The 19212-nt window shown below is 54.3% G+C and overlaps 1 protein-coding gene across 1 annotated transcript in view; it reads right to left on the bottom strand.

The window, feature by feature from the left end:
- Positions 1-18997, bottom strand: part of RND2 (Rho family GTPase 2) — a 29197-nt gene extending 10200 nt beyond the window's left edge. The window contains exons 1-2 of the mRNA XM_037887086.2: positions 18799-18997; positions 17953-18040 (exon numbers count right to left, since the gene is read on the bottom strand). Of these exons, the coding sequence (XP_037743014.1) occupies positions 17953-18040; positions 18799-18897 (187 nt within the window). The 5' untranslated portion in view covers positions 18898-18997. The remainder of the gene's footprint in view (positions 1-17952; positions 18041-18798) is intronic.
- Positions 18998-19212: the final 215 nt, after the last annotated feature.

Genomic DNA, 19212 nt, shown 5'->3' with positions numbered 1-19212 from the left:
CTGATTAAAAACTAGAATGATATAAAATTAACATGGCCCATTAAATGGATTAAAAGCCAGCTAACGGATAGATCTGAAAATGTAACTATAAACAGGGAATCATCACTGAGCAGGTGTGTTTCTAGTGGCACCTTAGAGACTAACCAGTTTATTTGAGCATGAGCTTTCGTGAGCTACAGCTCACTTCATCGGATGCTATGCATCCGATGAAGTGAGCTGTAGCTCACGAAAGCTCATGCTCAAATAAACTGGTTAGTCTCTAAGGTGCCACAAGTACTCCTTTTCTTTTTACGAATACAGACTAACACGGCTGTTACTCTGAAACCTGTGTTTCTAGTGGGATCCTGCAGGGATCTGTTCTTGGCTTTGCCCTATTTAACATTTTTATCAATGACCTGGAGGAAAACATAAAATCGTCAGTCAGCCAGATTCCCTTTTTTGGTACATAAAAACGGCCCGTTTTTGGAGACTGGGCCACAAATAGAGGAACTCCGACTCTGGATTCCGCAGGGTTTCTGGCGGAGCTGGCAGGGTGCCTGCACTGCTTCCCACCCAGCCAGCCCTCAAATGCAAATGTCAGCCGTTAAAGTCAGCATCCCATCACGTTTTTATTTGAAGTGCATTCTGTGTGCGATTGTAAATGCCTCAGTAAACAGTAATGGAGCAATCAGCTCACTGCTACTTAAAACCACTGTTACAGTTTTATATTTGGCTTTACAATGGCTTAAGCTTCCGGGAGGGATGAGCAGCAGCTGTTCATTTATGAAACGGGGAAGCACAGACACCCGAGTCCTTGTTGAATTCACTATTCTTTTTCCCTCTTTTGCCAAAAGAATCCCCCACCCCGAGGGTGCGGAAACAGGACACGCTTCCTGTCGGCAGCCCCTTGGGAATACTCTTGGCCGGCACTTTCCCACTGCAAGGGAGGGAGTCTGAGCACCCAGGCCGGGTGTCAAATGGCCCCTTGATGGAGCGCAGCGTCTGATGAATTATGGATGATGACAGTTCACATTTCCGGAAGGGCGAGAGGAGAATAGGCTAATTCTCTGCTGGAGTTTCTAGTCATGAGAATCTAGCTCTCCTCCCCCGTCGCTGGCTAAGAGAAGGCTCTGCCACACAAGCTGGGACGCATAGCACCAACTGGGAGCTTGGCAGATAAGAGGACAAGGCCCTGACCCAAACGGTCTCCCATTGAAATATCCTTCTCCTCCATGGCGGGAGGGGGAAATAAGCCACTTGAAGCAGGGTTTCCTCATCTGCGCGGACAAGCTGAGCACAGAGCCCTATTGATTCCCGGTTCAGCTCCAGAGAGGGAGAACACTCTGATCTCCCCATTCCACGGCAGAGCAGGCAGCCCCCCGGCACCATCAGGGCTCAATGGGCTTTAGGGGAATCCTAACGGAGCACATGTGCTAATCTCACAGAGCCCTCCCACTATCACAGAGAAGGACACATCAACTCTGCCCAGCCAAGGGCCATGCCAGAACCCTAAGACCAGCCCCACAGGTGCTGTGCATGGCTGCCATCTGCTCGCTGGTGGAGTGCTGAATGCCGAGGCCTGGTACTGAAACACAGCAGAGTCATGGGCTGCATGTTAGAATCCCCCGAACCATGGAGAGGAGGTCAACAGATCACGGGTCTGATAGTGCGGATCCACAAGCCAACAGCCCAGCGAGCGTTCGGGAAACCTAGAGGGCTGGGGATGGGGAGCCAGACAGGAATCAGCCCACCACTCACTGCAGAGACGAGGTGGGTGAGGTAACAAGTTTTATTGGACCAACTTCCGCTAGTTAAAGAGACGTGCTTTCCTCGCCCACCTTGTCTCTCTCAAGCCTGGGACCAACACAGCCACAGGAACACTGCAAACTGTACGAATCAATCAACGCTTTACCAGGCATGTCGTACCCAGAGCCAAAGCCGCAGGGATAGGACATGAGGGAGCAGCTCCTGACAGCTCCACAGTGCATCTGTTAATCTCAGATGTCCGCCGTTCATTAGGGTCACATCTCTCCCAGAGCGATCCCCATTTGGGGAGGGGTCTCCCATTCTGGGAGCCCAAAACGCCTTGAGCTGGATTTTCCAGAAGTGCTGAGCACTCAGGACTCCTGGGGACTGGAGAAGTTCAGACTCACTGCAAAACGAGGGTGGCCCCAGCCTACGACAGCTCCAGCACAGGGCACCTGCTTTTGAGCGATCGGACTCAGATGCTCCAGTCTGGGCCAGTTAAGGCTCCAGGCCCAAGAGGGAGAGTCACCACCAGCCTGCATGAGAGAGCCCCCTGCACATCGCACTAGAAGCGAGAGGATGCCCAGCCAGCACCCCAGTTGCAGGGCAAGCCAGCTGCCTGTGCTCCCACCTGCCATAACTGCCCGACAGCCTGGCCCGCCCCTGGGGTTCCCCGTGGGAACACTCTGGTCTGGTCTGTGGAGGCAGCAGCCAGCAGGCTGAGAGAGCAGCTGAAGGAGCCCCTGGAACGCTGCACCCTGCGGATCCATCTGGAGAGTCCCGACCCAACCTTAGGCCCGAATCACCTTGTCTGTGGCTGGCAGGTCTGGCACCAGCCATCCCTCCCCTTCCCAGCTGTCCCCGGAGCATAGAGCGGACCCCACTCCCACAGAATCGGAGGCTGCTGGTTAAGGTGGCCAGAACTCCGCAGGGCTGAGCTCCGCTAGGCAGCCGGTTTCCAGGCCCCTCTTCCAAAGCCAGTTGGGCAGCTTGAGCTCTGTTACAGTCTGGGCAATGATAGACACGGGTTCTGCTATCGGAACCGGTCACGGGGCCCTCCCGGCTGCACTGGGACCCAGCTAACGGACATGGGACCCAGCACAGATCTCTGCGTGCTCAGAAAGGAGCCTGGACAGAGTCTGTATAGAGCCTTTATCCCCCTGCGTGGGCAGGACTGCACCCTCGCGCCCCCCCCCCCCGGGGCAGGAGGCCCCCCCATCCTTGCCCCCCCTCCCCCGACACCCTGCCCCACACACCCTCTTGTTAGAGTTCAAGTTTTAAAGAAAGGTCTCTGGATGCCTCCTCCTCTCTTCCAGTCTGGGCAACTTTCCCTTTTGTGCAGGAGATTTCGGCTCCTCTGAGCACAGTCATTGCTACAGCCAACTGTATCCTAGCAACATGCCATTTCCTGCAGCGCATCCTGCGGGGCTGCTGACTAATGGAGCACGGCCCTTGATTTAGTCTCTGCACCACCAGCGTCACTACCCTCCTGAGTCTCTCACACACACACACACACACACACTTCAGCAGCTTCTCCCACCGCGTGAGCATGTGCTCGCTGTTCAGGGGCTGCCAGGGCAGCAGGGGCCTCCCGCTGATGGGGAGGAGGCTCCAGGCCAGAATGGCCTTTGCACCCCCTGACAGACTGCTTCCAACTCAGGAGCTTGGGAGAGGCACAGAAGCAGAGGTTGAAGTCACACTCATGTCACTCCTGGCTGGTCCAGAAACCTGCCTGCTTTCCAGAGTCTGTTCCAGCCATGAACAGCAAAGGCTGGAGCAGTCTCTGCCTGCCCTAGGGGCCCCAAAGCCAGAGGGGTTTGGAGGCGGAGGAAGGCTTGGTTTCACATCTCCCTAAGACCCAGGCTTTCCAATGGTCTTCCAGGGAAATGACTTTCAAATTCGCCTGAGGGGCCATTTTAGAATTTCTGCAGCCAACACTTTGACAATCAAAGGCCCTGGTCCCCCCAACATCGACTCTGGCTCGCTGACCACTCTATGCCTTTCAAGGATTCCAGCGAGACGCCCTGGAGACCTACGGTTTAGCGCTTTCCAAGGTGTGCACGGGCTCATGGGTCCGTGGAGCCAGCCTGCCAGGACTGCCTAGGACATGCTTCCTTTCGGATCCAGGTCTGCAGGAAATAAGATTGATGGACATCTGTCCATGATTAAAGAGAGAAAACTAGACTGAGTCACCAAAGTCACTGTCAAAAATAAAACAAAGCGTCTGAAATTCAGAGGTGACTAGCTCCTCTCCCTTAGCAGCACCATGCTGGGGGTTGTGACTCGGCCAGGGAGTCTCCTGTTGGGCAAGGGACTGCAATGTGCTGTTGCCTTTACAACAAAACAATGCTAATCTCAGTTTGCTGCTTCTCAGCTGTTCTGAGTGATGAGACTCGGAGCACAGGACCCTCCGGCCAACACTAGCATGTTCCAAGCTGGGACAGCGAATATGGATCCAGAGCCCCAGCAGGCTGGGCAGGAGGCCCCCACCAGCCCCAGCTTATGCAGCACAGAAAGCTGCTGAGGGGTCTGAATCTTTGAGCCTCACACTCTACCCAGAGGATTTGCTGTAAAAACCTCTTCCTCCAGAACCCACAGATGCTGCAGTGCATCGTGGAGTCCTGCCAAGAACGTCCTTTACAGAGCAAGGCAACGGCTCCAGCCAGCTCGCTGAAGTGCTGGATGCCAAGCACAAGGCGCAAAGCCAGCCCACAGATTGCAGAGCCTGCTGAGAACGCTCCCCCTGCACCAGAAGAATCCCAGCTCCCAGGCATATGGCGAACAAGCCCACTAGCTGAGCACCCTCAGCCTCCGCTTTGTGCGGGGAGGGTGCTCGGCTCGTTTTCCTCGGCTGGTGCTCACAGAAGGCCCCAGCTCTGTGCAGAGGGTTCACACCATTTCTGCCAGTCCTGGCATGGCAGCAGGCTATCTAACGCTCTATTTCCACTCCAAGGCCCACTCCCAGCTCAGATCACACACACGGGAGGCCGTGTGGCCATAGCTGTAAATAACAACACACATCTTCCCAGCACCTTGCACTGCAGGATCTCCAGCACATCAGGAACATGTAACTAGGCAGACACAAACAGGGGGACATAGCGACCCCTGCAGCCCCCACCCCTCTGGCCTTAGGTCAGCATTCTTGCCCTTCTTGGCTATATGAAGTGGATGGGAGATACCGCTTGGCAGTTAGCTGGACAGAGGATTCATTTTCTAACCACAAAGGCTGTGAATACACAGGAGTGACTCTGATACACACCCTTCCCAGCAAACATCCCCCCCAGGCTGGCTGGGAAACCCTGGATGGTTGGGGGATGGATGAGGACTAGCGTGAGAACAAAGCTCAGCTTTGGAACAAGCACAGCATTCAATCACACGCAGCCTCGCCAATCCAGCCGATTTACAATTTTGAGTGCTACAATCCCTGAGTTAATATTACATGAAGTGCCAGCTAAACGCAACTGCTTTCCCGATTAGTCACTGCCCCAGCAGGTCCAGCGAGGATGGAGGTGTTAATAAATAATAATAATAGGAGATTTTATTCATCCTGTGAAAATCCCAACATGCTTTACAAACGCACGGGATAAAGGAATACTTCACCCAGCCTCCCTCAGGCTGGAAGACAACAGCGATATGACAGTGGACAGCAAATCTACAGTCATTTGGGACGGGGAATAAAGAAGGACAACGCTGAGAAAGGATGGTCAGAGCACCAGTCTGGGGCTTAGGAGACATGGGTTCAGTTCTCTCCTGCACCACAGACTCCCTGTGACCTCAGGCCAGTCACAGAGTCTCTCTGCCTCGCCGCTGGGATAATAGCCCTGCTTTCCCAAAGAGTGAGGACAGATGTATGAAAGATTGCAAGGGGTCAGATACTACAGTGACAGGCCAGGTAAGTGCCTCAGAGATGGAGGACGGCCGACTGTGATTACCCCAGCGGGACCGACCAGGAAAGCAGAGCCCCGGCGGGGCAGCCGTGGTATCTGCGACATCCACATGTGGGTCGCAGCTCACCAGCACAATGCCCCCCTAGCATCACCCCAGGGCAGTCGTCTACACATAGAGGGAAGTGCGCCCCCTCCTGGGGAAAAGACCACTTCCTGCAGCACCCAAGTTTCCCCCGGAGGTCTCCCAACCACCTGTGCTCGGCGCATAGCCCTGCTTAGCTCATGAGCTCTGACAAGGGTCTAGCCCAAGGTGAAGGGCTGCACCGAGGCAGTGACGTAAGAAGAGCGAATGGGTGGATGAGCACTGGGCTCACAGCCTTTGCCTGCCAGGCCAGAGGCAGCACGGATGGTGGCTTGGAGTGAATCTACAGACGCCAGTCAGGTGGCATCCAGCTTCCTGCCATGGCAGCAGCTTGGGAACACGTCTGCCAGGTACAGAGCTGCACAAGGGAGCAGAACTGGGCTCTGAGGGCTCTGGGTGCCAGGGGCTGAAGATGCAGCCTCCTCCGTGACACAGCCATGCACTGGGGAGCAGCGAGTCATCTCCCTGCTGCGTCAGGACAGGATGTTCTTCCGGCTGCACCAAGTGGCCCCCAGATGGGATAAGAGCAGAACAGGGAGGGAACATGATGCTCCAAGGCAAGCCTGAGGGAAGTGGGCTTCATGCATACAAACTATTTTTTGTGGACTGCTGGCCCCTCCTCACTCTGCTAGCACTCCTCAGCTTTGTCTTAGAAGGAGGAGAACTCAGAGACATGCCTGAACCCAGTGTAAACAGTTAGTTGGGGGGGGGGGGGGCAGGATCAAAGCAAGTTACAGACTTTTCGGCAGGCCACAAAAGGCCGCACTGTCACAGCTCTGCACAGCTCCATCCCCCGAAAGAGACACTCCCTCTTTGCTGCAGATGCCACTGCCTGTCTGGCCCTTCCTTGCTCCCTTTCTGCCCTCTGCAAAATCCTGCAATTCACAGGCCTGAGCAAAGCCCTTCTGAGCGATAAATGCAGTTGGGTTTCTCTCTCCCGCATCCACCTTTGTGCTTTGAGGTGTCCTTGAATGGAGCCTCCTGCAGCAGGCAGCTTATTTACATGAGAAAGGCACAGATCGTATATAACAGCCCCGCTATTGTCCCCCTCCCAGGACCTGTCCAAGGGGAAGTAAAGAAGTGTAAAAGACCCTGGACTGAAAACCTGACAGTGAATGAAAGGGACAGAAGTGGCAGCCTTCCCAGAAGTCTTTGGTAAATAACAGCCAGGCCAGTCCCCATGGGGAGCTGGGAATCGGCCAGCTGATTTTCTAAGAAATGTTTGGTGCCATTTTCTCTGCAGATGCACTGAGAGGGGACGCCCTCCCACGTCTCCTGGCAGCTACCGAGGGCCAGCTGAACACCGCGAGAGTGCAGGGAAAAGCAGCCCAGCCTTCAAGAGCTGGTTAAACAGCCTTGCGAGGACACGCCTCGTCCCAAGTGTGGGGAGGTTTGGGGGTTTGCATGCTCTTTACTATTTGTCTGGAAAAAGCCAGCTGGCATTTACAGGAAGTGAGCATGTCATGGGAATCCAGCCACTAGCCTTGCCAGCTCGGGATGGGCCCGGCCCTGTAGAGATCCCTTCATTGCGATGTGTGTGTGCAGTGCCCGCCAATAGCTACAGGAATCCACGTGCGCTGACCGTAGACACATCCCCCCAGATCCTTTACTCGGGGGCTGGCCTGAAAACAAAGCACTCAGCTACTGGCGATGCCAACCATCTGGACTGGGAGCTTTTTCTGTCCCGCTCTCTGGAATTCCTTCTGATGCATCTTCCCGTCTTGCAGAAACTCTCAGGAATACACCTGCTTCCAAGCTGCGCATCCAGTGGAAAAGCCATCCAGCCAGATCCATAGGAAGGGCACTTTGTGCCCTCGGAACCAATGCAAGCCCACTTTTAACAGGGGCATTGTAGATGCCATTTAATAAAAGCTTCACAAGAGAACGGCTGGTATTTATATAGCACCAGCAATCTGACAGACTCTTTGCAGATGTGCAGGAAGGCAGGGTCCCCGCCCTAACGACATGACAATCCTTAAACTACAAAGAAAAGGTAGCATTTAAAGAGAACTGGCTGGATGTCTCTGGAATACGACAGAGCAGAATATTTAAATGTCCCACCTCTTTATAGCTAGAACTGATGGTCAATATAAGCAGGGGACCAAGGAATTAGCTACTGCGGCTTTTTATAGAGCAGTACCTGTCAAGTCAGGAAGATAATCTGAGCTTTCTTTCATTGGCTCAGAGCTCAGCTTCGTTCTTCTAATCTGAAACAAGCCCCGTTCCCCCTGAACAAAAGTCAGAGGAATTTCTTGCCAATTGATCTGCAGGCAGCAGCGATATTCCAGAGCAGATTGCTGAGTGTCCTCCTGACCCCAACTCAGCTGGGCACACAGAGAGGTCAAGGATCCATGACCCCAGCCTCGCTGCTCATGGTGTGCAGTGAGTTGATAATGCAGTCCCTGCTGACACAAGGAGCATATTTCAAGCAGTGGCATGGTGTACATCCCAGTTCAAGCCAGGAATTGTGACAGGTGGCAGAGGCAGGAAGCGAAGAATTCTGGTGACAAACCCAGGCAAGCCAGCAACCAGGGCCCTGCTAATTGGGACGGCATGACAGCTGAGCAGCCAGGGAGCCCAGAAGCGGCCAGGGAGCCCAGAAGCGGCACCAGATTCCAGAGCAGGGATGTTAGCAGCACAAGCGGCAAAATGCAGCAAGGAGCAACTATCATCGTCATCATCAAAAATAAAGGTCAGTGGCACCAAAAGTGAAATGGATCTAGTGAGACAAGGGAGAAGAGAAGCAGGGACACTCCAGCCTCCACCCTGCTCCCCAGCTGCAGCTGGAGGCAGTTCCATGTCTGCAGTGCAATGCTTGTACCTGTCCCTTCTCTAGCCTTTTTCACCCAGAGATCTCAAAGCCCTTCACAAAGTCTTATCCCCATTTTGTTTATTTCTTGCCACGTAAAAAAAGCAGGAAGACACCTATCTGCTGCTCTGGGCACCCTGATGTTATGAAAACCACCAATGCAAGGTAGAGAAACCCAGCTGCAGCCAACCCCCTCATCAAAACACCATCCCCAACACAACCAAACAAGCAGGACTTTCCCAACATGCACCTGCTGAAGCACCTCTCGACTCCTCCATGAACGGCATTGACCACAGGGACACAAGACGCCCAGGGACTTCAGGGCGTCCTTGGCCAAAACTCCTTCTGAATTGCTCTGCAGAAGTTACAGCTTAACGCGATCAATTCAGCCACCTTTAGGCCAGTCCTTGGTGGGGACCTAGGGGAGGCGATTCAACAGCCTAATACCCAAGAGTCGGAGCTGAGATTTGCGCCTGGCCGGACACTGCTGCTGCTCCTGCGATGTTGCTCTAACCCCGAGGTCTGTGAACACCAGGCAGAATAAGCGATCGTCTGGAAAGCGCATGATCAAGACAACAGCTAATCAACTCAGACAATTAACCTCTGCTCCTGATTCTTGTGCTGCACATAGAAAAAGCCAACGAGTAAATTACAAACTGGCCCAGCTGGTGGGTTTTCCAAATGGAGGTGACCAGGATGAAGGGGGTGTGGGATTTACCCACTTTGGGGGGCCGTTTCTGGGCCTCTCGCCAGGCCTCGTTACTGAGCAGTTCTCACTCACAGAAAGTCCAGCTTGCGTAGTTCTTGGCAGAGGAATCTCCCAGTCAAGGCGAGGGTCAGGGAGCTGGGGCCAAATTCTCACCATGGATGTGGCAGCTCATGGAGGGAGAGAACCGCAGTGGTTCACACCCCCACCCTTGCTGGGGGCTGAAGACATACAACAAGCCCAGGCACGCCAGGAAGGAGCGGCTCCAGAAGGTCCATCAGGCGAGCTTTGCTGCACACCACACTGAGAGACCAGCCCCTTCCCTTCTCTGGGACTGGGAGGGGTTGGGCAGAGGGCGTTTCCAGACGTTCAGCACACTCCGCTTTGCACATTTCATTTAGGGAAGCCAGGACCAGAGCCATCAATAAAAGCCCCAGGCCCCCTCTGCAGCCTGTGCAGATTGCTCTGCAGGGTTTCAGTGGAGCAGGTGGGTCTCCACCCCGGATGGCAGCTGTCTCAAGGAGTCCCAGGGAGCAGTTTTAAAGGCCTCAGAGCATGTTGTGTTATGCAGATGGCCTGGCTTGGGAAAGGAATGAAGATTGGCTCCCCAGGCCAGTGAGAATGGATACGTGAACACGCAGGGCTTGGTGGTCTCTGGTTGCCTGGCTGGCGACGCTCTGGCAGCCAGTTCTCAGAGTGACTGGCACTGGCTCCAGCACATGCAGCTCACCCAGTTTCTCCAGCCAGATGCTAGAATCATGCTGGTGGCAGCTGGTTAAGTAGATGAATGAGAAAAGTCTCTGGACGTGACCGTGACACATCCAGAAGCCACGGGCTTTAGGCACCGCAAGCACATTCCAGATTCTCCCTGGTGCCTCCTAATCCAGTCCCTGGATTGCAGCAAGGAATGGGAGTGGCAAACCAACAGGTTCCCTCAGCATAGCTTGGTCCAGGCACCATGCCACTGTGCTTCACAGGGAAATGTCTCTGGGGCCGACCGAGCTCATGCAATTATCTCCCAAAGAACGGAGATGCTCCACGCTTCAAGTTCCACGTGTGTAAGTGGCAAACGGCTGGCAGCCTGGGTAAGAGCACTGGGGCTTCTGCCTGCACTAAGGGCTGGAGCTCATAAACTTGTGCACTTTATTTCTCTGGAGAGCCTGGCATTAAAGGAATGCTGCATCCTCACCATTCCCAAATGGAGCAGAGTCCTGGAATGCCATGTCTTTCCGGCTCATTCACAGTGAGTTTTAGCTTGTGCGATCTGCCACCCCGACCCCCTTAAATCAGGACTCTGGTATTCCCCCGCAGCTCCCGCCCCCATGGACGAGATAGAAGTTTATTTGCATTTCTGGAAGGGAAAAGACGTGGGATTCTCGTTACCAGTCTGGCTGCCTCTGCCCCTTTGCTATTACAAAGATAAGCTACTGCAGGGCCCAGAGTCCTAGGGGACTTGCTGCTCCAGGGGGCTTTCTGCAGTTCTGTTTATGTCACCTGCCGTGATAGGAAACCGCCCCTCACCCTTACAGTTATTTGTATTGCTGTGTATTGCGCTAGCAACCCCAATCAGGCCCATTCAGCCGGGTGCTGCAGATGTGCTGAGGAAGAGATAGACCCTGCCCCAAAGCGCTTACAGTCCAAATAGAAGAGGGACAGAGCTGGGGAAGGGGAGCATTATTCTCCCCATTGTACAGAAGGGGAAGCATGGTCTGGAGAGAGCAAGTGACTGGGCCAAGGTCCCCCAGGGGTGGGTGTCAGAGCAGGGAATGAACCTATTGCTCTTAAGCTGCAGCACAGCCCCTTAACACCCGCCTCTCACTCCTAAACCAGATCACACTCCCATCACTACGGTCTCTCCAGCCCCATCCACCAGCAAATCTCCGCATGCTTTATAAGCCTGTAGGAAGGTTAGCCTGCCAGCCTGCCTGCGAGATGGAGAAAGGCCTGTCACTGCAGAGAGCCACGCCCTGCCCTTGCCATGGGGGGGCCAGAACCACACTGCTAGGCAGAAAACCTTCACTGTTGAGCCATGCAGCACCCCAGCACCCCCTCGCTTCACTGCTGTATGGAGCTGCTCCAATCCCATTTACCCCCTGTCCTGCTAAATGGCCCCTGGGCCATCCCTGTGCAGGGAAATCAGCCTCTGCTAGCATCTTCCCAGACACACAGGAAATCTATTTCAAGCATCAGCATTTCTGCTGCTAGCCCTGCGACTCCTTAAACTGCTTGTCCGATTGGTTATTGACCTGCATGAGAATGTGAGCCAGCTGCACATATTTTTAGGCTTAACTACTTATTTGTTCGGAGGCAGGACACAAGTATGTTAATGGGGGGCATTTGAGGAGTTATTCTGGGATGAAAGAGCAGCTCCGCATTTCTCCTCTGCCTCAGAGAGCGAGTGGCACTGAACTCTCTTGTCCTTTCCCTTGCACTAAAAGAACCTGCAGTGGTGATCTTGCGGGCACTTGCACTGGGACTTTGGGAATGAGAAAGCTCCAAGAATCCATGGCGAGGTCACCCTTAAACCCCAGCCCTATTCAGCTCCTTAATCTCATCAACATTCCTCAAGAGCTCCCACTGAAGAGGGATTTGTTATCAGAAGCTATGGGTTCCCACACTCCAGACCACAGCAAGTCAGCCTGCTTGCTGAACGGCAGAAGGGAAGGCAGGAGAATTCCAGATTCACTGTGTTATTCTTGTCCTGAAAGCACAACCACCGAGGCAAAAACACGACCTGCAATCCTGCACCTAAGCAGCCCCACTGCTCCAAGCGACGGAGTCCTAGCTACACTATAACTCCCACTGTCCCTCCTACGGGGGGTGAATTCTGGGGCCCATTATTTTCAGCATAGACTGGTGCTGCCTAACTGCCCTTAGGGGGCTGAATCGGAGCCAGTGCAAAGCACAGAGTCAGGCCAGGATCCACACCAACGACACCATTGGCGTAGCTACCCCAGGCATCAACAGGCAGCGTGCGATATGCATCAGCAAGGCGTACCCGGGGTCCAAGCAAGGATAAGCTGCCTCAGTGCAAACTGCAGCTTTGCGGCCTACCCGAGGGGCGCCTTAGGGCATGAATGCAGCTCTACCGACGTCAAGGGGTGCTGGCTGTTTGCACCAGCCGAGGCTTTGGCTGCAGGGGTCTGAACGCCACAGCACAAAGGAGGCCTCGGATTACTTGGCTCACCTCCTGCCCTTTAAGAGGGGAGAACACAGGGATTAAATCCCAGACTGACCAAACCCCATTGACTTGCTGCTTGTCCCACGGCCTCGGAGAGGGGTTCCCCACCCATGTGTCATCTGAGGCCGTTTCTCCAAATCCAGTAACCAGGGCAAAGGAGGGAGTGCTGGGGAAGGAACACTACTGCCAGAGCCATGGAGGAGAAAGGGAGGTGGATGGGAGAAAGTCACTCTGGTGCGAGCTGGCTGCAGTAAACACACTGGAGATACACAGGGGCAGCAGTGACTGTTGGCAGGGAGTGGGCAGAAGGAGCGTTCAGTTTGCAAACTCTGAGTCACCCCCTTTCAGGATTCAGCTGGAGAGCTAGGTCACCGGGAAGAGGGCAAGCAAAGCTTTTAGCCACTGCACTGCTGGAGAGAGAGAGAGGGACTTGCTGAACCCACCAGCCACTGCCATAGAGAGCAAGATTTTCCATAGCCAATCAGACCATTGGGCCAGCAAGGCCAGTGACCAATACCTGGAGCTTCACAGAAGGCAATCCCCCCCCTCCCCACCCCATCACCAAAAAAACAACTAACCAGCCTAGCCCTGTCACCTGGCCAGCCATCAGTCCACGCAGTGGAGACCTGCTCAGAGGCCTGGAAATGTGACCCCTCAGGACACTTTTGCTGAGGTGAGGCTGTGACTAACTTCCCCAGCCCTTTTAACAGCTGGCTGCAGGTTCTCTCGCTACACTTGGCAGGGGAGGGGGAAAAACCCTTTCCCACATCAGATTTCAGCAACCACTCCTGAGATCCGCAGAGGAAGCAAGGCCCGATGGGGGAGATTATTTACCAAGCCACCAGGGTCACAAGACAAACATGAGAGTTTCCCAGCGCAACCGGTACTTCCGGACTGTGCAGAGCCAGCCGCACATGCACCTCAGTGAGCAGAGAGATCTGAATGCAGGCGCCATGAGGCCGAAGGGCGGCAAAGCAATCTCTCCTCTGCAATGAGAGCACCGCAGCTCCCCACTGGAGTCCTGGGTCCAGCAAAGCTGTTCCCAATGCCACAGGTCCCCGTCCCTCCAGCAAAATGCTCCTCTTCTCCAGACTGACAGGTGGGCTGTCCCCGCTTCCCCGTCTCCTTTCATGTAGAGGCATCAAACTACTTCTTAATGGTTTCAAAAATACACCTAGAGGTGGGGGGAGGAACGGCCATCCTTGCGGTGCTGTAAAATGGCACCTAACACTATTTCACTCTCATGCCGTGTCTGGGTGTAGGACTGACGTACAAAGAAACAAACACTGAACACAACTGACGTCTGCAGGGGGGGGACCTGAACCAATCTCCTTTTCTCTTCATTGTTAATGCATGTTTGAGTTCAGGAACTGGGGTGAAATTCCTGCGGAGGGGGTGCACTGGCCTCACCTGCACAGGAGGCTTTACGCTCGCTGAAGGCTTTCAGGGCCAAGAATTCTATTCTAGGCCAGGGTCACCTTCCAACTATGAAAAAGTGAATGGAGAGTTAAGGGTTAAAAGATTTTCAAGAGAAAATCCAAGTCCGCAGTATGATTTGGGATAAATTTGATTCCTCATCGCTGCCATTCACCCTCCAATAACGTTTCCCTAACTAGATTTACCTGTTCCCTTGCCAGCTGCTAATGTCAGAGCCTGGATTTGCCACTTAGCAAGAGGGGCAAATTCAGCCTGATAGGCCTACATTAGCCAGCCTCCTCCACACGTCACGTGGCTCTGTTAGCCTCAGGCAAGCTGCTCCCAGGAGCTGCACACAATATCCTAGTTTAGAACACAATCATCAACAGGCATCTTGGACGGTTCGATAAGCCGTGGCTGCATTTAGCTCCAGTAGAGGGAGTTTTCTAACAAGAGTGCTCTTGCGGGAGGGCCTGTTACGGGACCACCCCTGGCGGCTCTACACACTTTTACAACTACCTAATTGCAAAGGAAAAAAATTGACAGGCAGCTCCCCAGCTCAGGTCTCTACAAATCCCAGGAGGGTGGAAGCCCAGGGCTTCAGCTTCAGTCACCAGGAGTTGGCGAGCGAGAAAACTACAAACCATCGTCTCAAAAGGAGGAGACACCCAGCAGCACCCTTCCCTCCTGCGGAGGATGGAATTTAGCAGGAACAATACTCCCTGCTTGGAAGCCGGTTAAAAGTGGCAGCGGGTAGCCCCCAGTCTAGAGAAAGAGCATCCTGCGGACAGTCACTCTGCACCAGCGGGGCAATTAGCTGCTCCAGATCCCATCAGCTCAGCTGCTTCCATTTGCTATTGTGTGAAACTTATTTTACCAAAAGCTTCTGTTGACAAGTGTCTCCAAAGGGAAGTGGAAATTCCACAGCAGTTCACAGTCTACAGCTAAAAATATCAGTTTGATTATGGGGGGAAATTGGTGCGTGCTGTTTTGCAGGACCATTTATTGAAGAACTAGCTCTTGTATATTTCAAATTCAAGCTGCAAAGGAAGGGAATTTATCTGGGAAGCTATCTAGTGACTCTCTCCACAATAACCCATTTTAAAAGGGTTTACATGTTTCCGAAGGAGAAGGAGTGAGAACGAATCAAAATCCATTCACAGCAAAGAAGAAAGGGAGATAAACGTTGGATAAAACTCACTTCTTTTGTTTAAAAGGAAAAAAGGGTAGAACTGAGTGCGTCACAGAGCGTGATGCAGGCGTACAATACATGTACATACCTCTAAAACCATTTCATCACATCACTTAATTTTAACATTTGTAAGATCAAAGCAAATGTTCTGGAAAATTCCTAAAAAACACCGAGTGCGTCAAACATGCTGCCGTGCGCTCGAAAGCTGACGTTTTTAATTCTGAGAGGCAGACGCCCACCGCGGAGCCATTGGCCTCTAACAATCGCACACTTTCACAACTGGGGACAGGCCTCAAGGTTTTACAGTTCAGAAACTCCCCCAAGCAAATCCGAGGCAATTATTCTGGATAACAAAACTCAATGCGCACACACAAAAAGCCGTAAGAATGACAGGATTTTCTGCTCTCACTTCATTCCCTAGCAAGCCAAGTGTCTGATTCACCGCTGCACTACCCTGGTGTAGCCCAGGTAGTACCCTGCCGTTAATAGACCCTGAAGCTTTAGCTGAACTTTTGTTACTGGGTGTTCGGAAGGACTTTAATGCAGACACATCAGTTCAATAATTCCCCAGCTCTGCACCATCGCTTTGTGTATTCAGCCTCCACAGTTTCTGCCTCTGGTAGCTGAAGCTTTTCCACTTCATTATTTCATCCCTTGCTCTGCCACCTCCAACAGCTGCCCTGCCAACCAGTTCACTGCTGCTGCTCCTGCAAAGGGAAAGACCCTCTTTCTCTGTCAAGACAGAGGGACCTTTCGGCAGCACACACTTCTCCCAGGACAGGAAGCCCCCAGTGAGAACTTCACAGCTGCATCTTGCACAGCAGAGCTAGACCAGCTCCCCGGGGTAAACTGCTAAACCCACAGCTATAAATTAAGCTAACATGCAAGACCAAGGGAATTCCGACTTAAGGTTTCATACGGAACGTAACCTCTCTTCTCATTCTGAATCCAAGAGTCATCAATAGGAACAAACAAACAAGAGCCTTAATTAACCTTCCCAGAAGGTTTCTAGCACAGGCACCCAGCCACGTCCTGGCTCTCGGCTGTGTCAGTGTCGCCCTGGGAGTCCAGAAAGGTTTTCAAAAGTAAATTTAAAGGTGCACCCACATTTTTGTGCTAAATGCCAACATTTTATCAGCACTGCTACAAATAAACCACTTGTGTCGATGCCCGTTTAGTGTCATAAGGCTCTCTGTGGTTTAGGAGGGCTATATTTATGGCTTCCTGCATGATCTCAGCCAGACACAGACAAAAAACAAACAAACAAAAACCCAAAACCATTTGTCAAAGGGAAGAGAGTAATGAGAGAAAGGAACCTTCCTGCAGCACATTCCTCACGAAGGTGAGGTCTCCAGTCTTGAGAGCTTCCCCCCCTTTCCTTGCTAGCCTCACCTTGCACCTAAAAACTGGTTTTATTATCACGCAATTGTATCCATGATACAATCAAAGCAGGAAAGACACGGAGTACAGTACAGCAACTGAACGTAGCGTAGAGCAGCACTCCTAGGAGACAGTATCAGTGCAAGCTCAAATCCATCTATGTTTTAATAGAAGGATAAGAAGAAGTTACTGTGTATTAGTGTTGGGCCAGACGTGGGGAACAACTGGGCTGGTGTGAGGGTGCAGCGAAGCACAGTGCTGTGCAGAGAAGACACTGAAACTACCCTAGTATCAGAATGCAGCCAGTGACATTTCTAAAGTTCCAAGGAACAAGTAGGCATTAGTGGGAAAGCCAGTCGTCATGAGGGCACACAGCTTGCAGAGTGGGTCTACAGCCACGCACAGGGATTAACGATAACAGATGTATGTGAAGGGTGCCCACGCCACTGAGGGAGATTTGTTTGGCCTGGTACGAGGGGTTAGAATAACCAGGAGTCACACGTTTCAAAAAACAAGGAAAATGTAGGTTAGCCGTCAGGAATGGCTCCTAGAGGAGGTGCTCTTGCTGCCTAGGGAACAGTCTCCCCAGGGAAATGGTTCAAGCCCCAGCTCTGGAGACATTTACAACTGGATTAAATAAAAACAGCACGAGTTTGCGGAAAAATCCCACCCCTGCAGGCAGCTGCACCCTGTTGTTTCAGCTCGGTGGGTTTGGGTTTGGTGAAGTGGGATGAAAATAGAGTCTCTAACCCTCAGGGACTAGCCCCTTGTAATACAGTGTAGGGCATGACCCTGCATTGGTCCTGGGGGCAAGGAGAGGGAGAAAGGACCCAAGAGACCACCCCATCTCTAGTTTCTGTGGGAACAAAGCTGTTGTCAGTTCAAAGGTCCAACTTTCATAGGTCTTAGAAGAGTCCCAGCAAGGCAAATTGTAGGAAACTATGAAAATACCCACCCTGGCCTCCCCCAATAACCCATCACTCTGTCCCCTCCTACAGCCTGAGGGGGAGAAGAGTGTTATTAATTCTGCTGTATTACTTTAAAACACCTCACCTATCTGGGCAACGCCACGATTCCCTATGTGGGAGAAAGACACAGATCTGCAGCTGGGTCTGGTGTGTGCCCCACACGGGGAAAATCACCCCATGCCAGCCCATCAAAGCTGGCAGGCTGCCTCCTCCTGGGGGCAGCTGTCGTGCCCTAGTTAGGGAACAGGACAGGGTCTGGATGGGGCTGCTGGACCAGGGGGCTCTGCAAACCTGGGTGGGGAGCAATGGGGGGATGGGACAGAGCAGGAGAGGGAATGGAGAGAGTTGGGGGACCCAACAGGAGGAGTGGTGTGAGGGAAAGGGGATTCCAGCAGGCAGGAGGGGAAAATGGGGATCCCAGCCTGGGAGGGAGTCCTGACTACTGAATCCAGGATCCAATATTCTCCTGAACATTTACCAGCCAAGCCACAAAATCTCCCCTCCCGAAATCCCCGGCGCCCCCATCCAGCCTGTCTGCCCCCTCACCTGAGGTGTCCCACATGTTGAGCTCGATGCGCTGCTTGTCGATCTCGAAGCTCGCCGTGTAGTTCTCGAACACGGTGGGGACATAGTTCTGGGGGAGGAGACGGGACAAGCCTGGGTCAGCAGCCCCTGCGCCGGCAGCCCCAGGGAGCTGAGCGGATCCTGCCCTGGCGTCAGCACCGGGAGCTGATCGCGCATTGTAACCGTCCCTGACGGACCCCTGCCCATGTCCGGCAGCACCCCCAGCCCAGACACCAGCTCCCCCGGTCACACCTCAAATCTCCCACCCAGACCCCCAACTCCATTCATCCCCCACCACACCCCCAGGCACTGCCACACACCCAGCCCAGCCCCCAAGCTGCACCTCAATTCCCCACCCAGACCCACAGCTCTCCTAGCCAGAACCCCAGTCCCCTTCATCCACCACCACACCCCCATCAGCACCCATCACACCCCCAGCCCATCCTCCCAGCTCCCCTGGCCACACCCCAGCCCCCTCCACCCAGAGCCCCAGCCCCCCCTTCATCACTCTCCACACCCCCAGACCAGACTCCCATCTCCCCCAGCCACACCCCCAGCTTGGACCCCCAGCCCCCTTCAGCTCCTAGGGGCACCCCTGTCCCCTTCAACTCCCCACCACACCCCCAGCTCATATCAACCCCCACCACACCCACAGGCCAGCCGCAGCCAGCCCCCTTCATCCCCCCCCACACCCCCGGGCCCCCTTTCAACCCCCACCACATCCACAGGCCATCCCCCTTGCTCCCCCGGCCGCACCCCCAAATCCCCCAGCAGACCCCCAGCTCCCCCCCCGGCCCCGCAGCTCCCCCCCAAGTCCCCCGGCCGCACCTCGGGGTAGCTGTCCTTGGCGAAGACATGCAGCAGCGCCGTCTTGCCGCACTGGGTGTCCCCCACCACCACGATCTTGCAGCGGGCCCCGCTCTCCATGGTGCCGCTACGCGCCCCGCATCGCAGCGCCCGGCTCCGCTCCGGACCCTGCGCCCGGCGCCCGGGCCGCTTTAGCCGGGACCAGCCCCGCGCGGCCGCGCCCCCGGCTCCCCCCGGCACCAACCAGGCGCGGAGCCGCCGCCGCCGCCCCGCCCCGAGCCCCGCCCGCGACCGCCTGGCTCGGGAGCCGCGGGCCGGAGCCGGAGCCGGGCGGCCGGAGCTCGGGGGCAGCGCCCGGAGGGGCTCGGCTACAGGCTGGGGGGCGTCGCTCCTCCCCGCCTCTGAGCCCCCAGCCCGAGCCCAGCTTTCCTGCCC

This window comes from Chelonia mydas, chromosome 27, assembly GCF_015237465.2.
Source record: "Chelonia mydas isolate rCheMyd1 chromosome 27, rCheMyd1.pri.v2, whole genome shotgun sequence".
In the NCBI taxonomy this organism is placed as follows: Eukaryota; Metazoa; Chordata; order Testudines; family Cheloniidae; genus Chelonia; species Chelonia mydas.
Note: the sequence above shows the minus strand (reverse complement) of the source record. Positions and strands in the feature narration are given on the sequence as shown.